The 8,303-nt window shown below is 36.8% G+C and overlaps 1 protein-coding gene across 1 annotated transcript in view; it reads right to left on the bottom strand.

Annotated features, from left to right (window-relative positions):
- Window positions 1-1,991: 1,991 nt before the first annotated feature.
- Window positions 1,992-8,303, bottom strand: part of LOC112239572 (probable asparagine--tRNA ligase, mitochondrial) — a 56,074-nt gene continuing 49,762 nt past the window's right edge. Inside the window, exon 14 of the mRNA XM_042296536.1 lies at window positions 1,992-2,218. Within this exon, the coding sequence (XP_042152470.1) occupies window positions 2,074-2,218 (145 nt within the window). The 3' untranslated portion in view covers window positions 1,992-2,073. The remainder of the gene's footprint in view (window positions 2,219-8,303) is intronic.

Raw genomic sequence — 8,303 nt, 5'->3', positions numbered from 1 at the left:
GGTGTGAAAACGCACCATCTAGTGGATAAAAGAGACACTACACTACATCGCTTTGGTCCAGGGCCCGGTTTCCCAAAAGCATCTTAAGGCTAGGTTCATCTGGGCATTACTGCATTCCTCTACTAGTGAAGGAACGGGCACTAACGTCCCAGACCAGAACTACCATTAGTCTGGACACGATTACCTAAGAAGGGTCATCATCACATACCTATAGGAACTGGCTGTGAAGTCAAAAGTTAATCGTTCTTCATCGTTGTTTCGTCATTATAATACAAACAGCAGTGACCTTGTCTGTGCATCTGAAGGACTCTTGGAAACAGTAGTGACCTTGTCTGTGCACCTAAAGGACTATGGGAAACAGTAGTGACCTTGTCTGTGCACCTGAAGGACTCTTGGAAACAGTAGTGACCTTGTCTGTGCATCTGAAGGACTCTTGGAAACAGTAGTGACCTTGTCTGTGCATCTGAAGGACTCTTGGAAACAGCAGTGACCAGTCACCTGAAGGACTCTTGGAAACAGTAGTGACCTTGTCTGTGCATCTGAAGGACTCTTGGAAAGGCACCCCTACTTCCTGCCACGCACTCGGCACCCCTACTTCCTGCCACGCACTCGGCACCCCTACTTCCTGCCAAGCACTCGGCACCCCTACTTCCTGCCACGCACTCGGCACCCCTACTTCCTGCCACGCACTCGGCACCCCTACTTCCTGCCACGCACTCGGCACCCCTACTTCCTGCCACGCACTCGGCACCCCTACTTCCTGCCACGCACTCGGCACCCCTACTTCCTGCCACGCACTCGGCACCCCTACTTCCTGCCACGCACTCGGCACCCCTACTTCCTGCCACGCACTCGGCACCCCTACTTCCTGCCACGCACTCGGCACCCCAACTTCCTGCCACGCACTCGGCACCCTACTTCCTGCCACGCACTCGGCACCCCTACTTCCTGCCACGCACTCGGCACCCCTACTTCCTGCCACGCACTCGGCACCCCAACTTCCTGCCACGCACTCGGCACCCCTACTTCCTGCCACGCACTCGGCACCCCAACTTCCTGCCACGCACTCGGCACCCCTACTTCCTGCCACGCACTCGGCACCCCTACTTCCTGCCACGCACTCGGCACCCCTACTTCCTGCCACGCACTCGGCACCCCTACTTCCTGCCACGCACTCGGCACCCCTACTTCCTGCCACGCACTCGGCACCCCTACTTCCTGCCACGCACTCCGCACCCCTACTTCCTGCAACACACTCGGCACCCCTACTTCCTGCAACGCACTCGGCACCCCTACTTCCTGCAACACACTCGGCACCCCTACTTCCTGCAACGCACTCGGCACCCCTACTTCCTGCAACGCACTCGGCACCCCTACTTCCTGCAACACACTCGGCACCCCTACTTCCCACGGCTATGCATTTAAACACTATTTTTGACAGTTTCTCATATGAACAACAACAGACAACATTTGATCATTTTAACATTTTATAAATCAAAAAACAGTGACATCTTTACAAAACAAATCATCTGACCATAGTGACACATCCATTGAGTGGACAAAACATTATGAACACCTGCTTTTTCCATGACATAGACAGACCAGGTGAATCCAGGTTATGATCCCTTATTGATGCCACTTGTTAAATCCACTTTAATCAGTGTAGATGAAGAGGAGGATGACAGGTTAAAGAAGGATTTTAAGCCTTGAGACCATAGAGACATGGATTGTGTCTGTGTGTCGTTCAGAGGATGAATGGGCAAGACACAATAGATTTAAGTGCCTTTGAACGGGGTATGGTAGTAGGTGCACTGGTTTGTGTCAAGAACTGCAACGCTGCTGGGTTTTTCACACTCAACAGTTTCCTGTGTGTATCCAGAATGGTCCACCACCCAAAGGACACCCAGCTAGACAACAGTACGAAGCATTGGAGTCAACATGGGCCAGCATCCCTGTGGAACGCTTTCGACACCTTGTAGAGTCCATGCCCCGATGAATTGAGGCTGTTCTGAAGGGGGGTGCAACTCAATATTAGGAAGGTGTTCTTAATGTTTGGTATACTCAGTGTACAGTTTACAGAAGGCAAGAGTGGGAGTATCTGGGGAATGGAATAACGTCTTTGATGTTGTCGACCCCCAAAACACACTGCAGGTAGCGCTCAAAGCCCATACCAAACCCACCATGAGGGACAGAACCAAACCGCCTCAGATCCAAATACCTAGACAGACAGAATATAGTAGATTACAATATAACAGAATCAAACCGAGTAGAACAGAATAGAACAGTGTAGAGTAGAATAGAACAGAATAGAACAGTGTAGAGTAGAATAGAACAGAATAGAACAGTGTAGAGTAGAATAGAATAGAACAGAACAGTGTAGAGTAGAATAGAACAGAATAGAACAGTGTAGAGTAGAATAGAATAGAACAGAACAGTGTAGAGTAGAATAGAACAGAATAGAACAGTGTAGAGTAGAATAGAACAGAATAGAACAGTGTAGAGTAGAATAGAACAGAACAGAACAGTGTAGAGTAGAATAGAATAGAACAGAACAGTGTAGAGTAGAACAGTGTAGAGTAGAATAGAACAGAATAGAACAGTGTAGAGTAGAATAGAACAGAACAGAACAGTGTAGAGTAGAATAGAACAGAATAGAACAGTGTAGAGTAGAATAGAACAGAACAGTGTAGAGTAGAATAGAACAGAATAGAACAGTGTAGAGTAGAATATAACAGTGTAGAGTAGAATAGAACAGTGTAGAGTAGAATAGAACAGAACAGAACAGTGTAGAGTAGAATAGAATAGAACAGTGTAGAGTAGAATAGAATAGAACAGAACAGTGTAGAGTAGAACAGAATAGAACAGAACAGTGTAGAGTAGAATAGAATAGAACAGAACAGTGTAGAGTATAATAGAACACAATAGAACAGTGTAGAGTAGAATATAACAGTGTAGAGTAGAACAGAACAGAACAGAACAGTGTAGAGTAGAGTAGAATAGAACAGAATAGAACAGTGTAGAGTAGAATAGAACAGAACAGTGTAGAGCAGAATAGAATAGAACAGAACAGTGTAGAGTAGAATAGAACAGAATAGAACAGTGTAGAGTAGAATATAACAGAACAGTGTAGAGTAGAACAGAACAGTGTAGAGTAGAATAGAACAGAATAGAACAGTGTAGAGTAGAATATAACAGAACAGTGTAGAGTAGAACAGAATAGTGTAGAGTAGAATATAACAGAACAGTGTAGAGTAGAACAGAACAGAACAGTGTAGAGTAGAACAGAATATAACAGTGTAGAGTAGAATATAACAATGTAGAGTAGAATATAACAATGTAGAGTAGAATATAACAGTGTAGAGTAGAATACAACAGAACAGTGTAGAGTAGAACAGAATAGTGTAGAGTAGAATATAACAGAACAGTGTAGAGTAGAACAGAATATAACAGTGTAGAGTAGAATATAACAATGTAGAGTAGAATATAACAATGTAGAGTAGAATATAACAGTGTAGAGTAGAATACAACAGAACAGTGTAGAGTAGAACAGAATAGTGTAGAGTAGAATATAACAGAACAGTGTAGAGTAGAACAGAACAGAACAGTGTAGAGTAGAACAGAATATAACAGTGTAGAGTAGAATATAACAATGTAGAGTAGAATATAACAATGTAGAGTAGAATATAACAGTGTAGAATAGAATATAACAGTGTAGAGTAGAATATAACAGTGTAGAGTAGAATAGAACAATGTAGAGTAGAATATAACAGTGTAGAGTAGAATAGAACAGAATATAACAGTGTAGAGGAGAATAGAACAATGTAGAGTAGAATAGAACAGAATATAACAGTGTAGAGTAGAATAGAACAGAACAGTGTAGAACAGAACAGAATAGAACAGTGTAGAGTAGAATATAACAATGTAGAGTAGAATATAACAGTGTAGAGGAGAATATAACAGTGTAGAGTAGAATATACCAGAACAGTGTAGAACAGAACAGAATAGAACAGAACAGTGTAGAGGAGAATATAACAGTGTAGAGTAGAATATAACAGTGTAGAGTAGAATATAACAGTGTAGAGTAGAATATAACAGTGTAGAATAGAACAGAATAGAACAGAACAGTGTAGAGTAGAATATAACAATGTAGAGTAGAATATAACAGTGTAGAGTAGAATATAACAGAGTAGAATATAACAGTGTAGAGTAGAATATAACAGAACAGTGTAGAGTAGAACAGAACAGAACAGTGTAGAGTAGAACAGAACAGAACAGTGTAGAGTAGAATAGAACAGAATAGAACAGTATAGAGTAGAATAGAACAGAATAGAACAGTGTAGAGTAGAATAGAACAGAATAGAACAGTGTAGAGTAGAATAGAACAGAATAGAACAGTATAGAGTAGAATAGAACAGAATAGAACAGTGTAGAGTAGAATAGAACAGAATAGAACAGTGTAGAGTAGAATAGAACAGAATAGAATAGAACAGTGTAGAGTAGAATATAACAGAATAGAACAGTGTAGAATAGAACAGAATAGAATAGAACAGTGTAGAGTAGAATATAACAGTGTAGAGTAGAATATAACAGTGTAGAATAGAATATAACAATGTAGAGTAGAATATAACAATGTAGATTAGAATATAACAATGTAGAGTAGAATAGAACAGTGTAGAGTAGAATATAACAGTGTAGAGTAGAATAGAACAGAATATAACAGAACAATGTAAAATAGAATATAACAGTGTAGAGTAGAATATAACAATGTAGAGTAGAATATAACAATGTAGAGTAGAATATAACAGTGTAGAGTAGAATATAACAATGTAGAGTAGAATATAACAGTGAAGAGTAGAATATAACAATGTAGAGTAGAATATAACAGTGTAGAGTAGAATATAACAGAATAGAACAGAACAGTGTAGAGTAGAATAGAACAGAATATAACAGAACAATGTAGAATAGAATATAACAGAATATAACAGAACAATGTAGAATAGAATATAACAGTGTAGAGTAGAATAGAACAGAATAGAACAGTGTAGAGTAGAATAGAACAGAATAGAACAGTGTAGAATAGAACAGAATAGAATAGAACAGTGTAGAGTAGAATAGAACAGTGTAGAGTAGAATAGAACAGTGTAGAGTAGAATAGAACAGAATAGAACAGTGTAGAGTAGAATAGAACAGTGTAGAGTAGAATAGAACAGAATAGAACAGTGTAGAGTAGAATAGAACAGAATAGAACAGTGTAGAGTAGAATAGAACAGTGTAGAGTAGAATAGAACAGTGTAGAGTAGAATAGAACAGAATAGAACAGTGTAGAATAGAATATAACAGTATAGAATAGAACAGTGTAGAGTAGAATATAACAGTATAGAATAGAACAGTGTAGAGTAGAATATAACAATGTAGAGTAGAATATAACAGTGTAGAGTAGAATAGAATAGAACAGTGTAGAATAGAACAGAATAGAACAGAACAGTGTAGAGTAGAATATAACAGTATAGAATAGAACAGTGTAGAGTAGAATATAACAATGTAGAGTAGAATATAACAGTGTAGAGTAGAATAGAACAGAATAGAACAGTGTAGAGTAGAATAGAACAGAACAGTGTAGAACAGAACAGAATAGAACAGTGTAGAGTAGAATATAACAATGTAGAGTAGAATATAACAGTGTAGAGGAGAATATAACAGTGTAGAGTAGAATATACCAGAACAGTGTAGAACAGAACAGAATAGAACAGAACAGTGTAGAGGAGAATATAACAGTGTAGAGTAGAATATAACAGTGTAGAGTAGAATATAACAGTGTAGAGTAGAATATAACAGAGTAGAATATAACAGTGTAGAGTAGAATAGAACAGAATAGAACAGAACAGTGTAGAGTAGAATATAACAATGTAGAGTAGAATATAACAGTGTAGAGTAGAATATAACAGAGTAGAATATAACAGTGTAGAGTAGAATATAACAGAACAGTGTAGAGTAGAACAGAACAGAACAGTGTAGAGTAGAACAGAACAGAACAGTGTAGAGTAGAATAGAACAGAATAGAACAGTGTAGAGTAGAATAGAACAGAATAGAACAGTGTAGAGTAGAATAGAACAGAATAGAACAGTGTAGAGTAGAATAGAACAGAATAGAACAGTATAGAGTAGAATAGAACAGAATAGAACAGTATAGAGTAGAATAGAACAGAATAGAACAGTGTAGAGTAGAATAGAACAGAATAGAACAGTGTAGAGTAGAATAGAACAGAATAGAACAGTATAGAGTAGAATAGAACAGAATAGAACAGTGTAGAGTAGAATAGAACAGAATAGAACAGTGTAGAGTAGAATAGAACAGAATAGAATAGAACAGTGTAGAGTAGAATATAACAGAATAGAACAGTGTAGAATAGAACAGAATAGAATAGAACAGTGTAGAGTAGAATATAACAGTGTAGAGTAGAATATAACAGTGTAGAATAGAATATAACAATGTAGAGTAGAATATAACAATGTAGAGTAGAATATAACAATGTAGAGTAGAATAGAACAGTGTAGAGTAGAATATAACAGTGTAGAGTAGAATAGAACAGAATATAACAGAACAATGTAAAATAGAATATAACAGTGTAGAGTAGAATATAACAATGTAGAGTAGAATATAACAATGTAGAGTAGAATATAACAGTGTAGAGTAGAATATAACAATGTAGAGTAGAATATAACAGTGAAGAGTAGAATATAACAATGTAGAGTAGAATATAACAGTGTAGAGTAGAATATAACAGAATAGAACAGAACAGTGTAGAGTAGAATAGAACAGAATATAACAGAACAATGTAGAATAGAATATAACAGAATATAACAGAACAATGTAGAATAGAATATAACAGTGTAGAGTAGAATAGAACAGAATAGAACAGTGTAGAGTAGAATAGAACAGAATAGAACAGTGTAGAATAGAATAGAACAGTGTAGAGTAGAATAGAACAGTGTAGAGTAGAATAGAACAGAATAGAACAGTGTAGAGTAGAATAGAACAGAATAGAACAGTGTAGAGTAGAATAGAACAGAATAGAACAGTGTAGAGTAGAATAGAACAGTGTAGAGTAGAATAGAACAGTGTAGAGTAGAATAGAACAGAATAGAACAGTGTAGAATAGAATATAACAGTATAGAATAGAACAGTGTAGAGTAGAATATAACAGTATAGAATAGAACAGTGTAGAGTAGAATATAACAATGTAGAGTAGAATATAACAGTGTAGAGTAGAATAGAACAGAATAGAACAGTGTAGAATAGAACAGAATAGAACAGAACAGTGTAGAGTAGAATATAACAGTATAGAATAGAACAGTGTAGAGTAGAATATAACAATGTAGAGTAGAATATAACAGTGTAGAGTAGAATAGAACAGAATAGAACAGTGTAGAGTAGAATAGAACAGAATAGAACAGTGTAGAATAGAACAGAATAGAATAGAACAGTGTAGAGTAGAATAGAACAGTGTAGAGTAGAATATAACAGTATAGAATAGAACAGTGTAGAGTAGAATATAACAGTGTAGAGTAGAATATAACAGTGTAGAGTAGAATATAACAATGTAGAGTAGAATATAACAGTGTAGAGTAGAATATAACAGTGTAGAGTAGAATATAACAGTGTAGAGTAGAATATAACAATGTAGAGTAGAATATAACAATGTAGAGTAGAATAGAATAGTGTAGAGTAGAATAGAACAATGTAGAGTAGAATATAACAATGTAGAGTAGAATATAACAGTATAGAATAGAATATAACAGAACAATGTAGAATAGAATATAACAATGTAGAGTAGAATATAACAGTGTAGAGTAGAATATAACAATGTAGAGTAGAATATAACAATGTAGAGTAGAATATAACAATGTAGAGTAGAATATAACAGTGTAGAATAGAATATAACAGAATATAACAGAACAATGTAGAATAGAATATAACAATGTAGAGTAGAATATAACAGTGTAGAGTAGAATATAACAGTGTAGAGTAGAATAGAACAGAATAACAGAACAGTGTAGAGTAGAATATAACAATGTAGAGTAGAATATAACAGTGTAGAGTAGAATATAACAATGTAGAGTAGAATATAACAATGTAGAGTAGAATATAACAGTGTAGAGTAGAATATAACAGTGTAGAGTAGAACAGAACAGTGTAGAGTAGAATAGAACAGTGTAGAATAGAATAGAACAGTGTAGAGGAGAATAGAACAGAACAGTGTAGAGTAGAATAGAACAGTGTAGAATAGAACAGAACAGTGTAG

Source organism: Oncorhynchus tshawytscha, linkage group LG13 (genome assembly GCF_018296145.1).
Source record: "Oncorhynchus tshawytscha isolate Ot180627B linkage group LG13, Otsh_v2.0, whole genome shotgun sequence".
Taxonomy (NCBI): Eukaryota; Metazoa; Chordata; class Actinopteri; order Salmoniformes; family Salmonidae; genus Oncorhynchus; species Oncorhynchus tshawytscha.
This window is presented reverse-complemented; position numbering and strand designations above follow the sequence as displayed.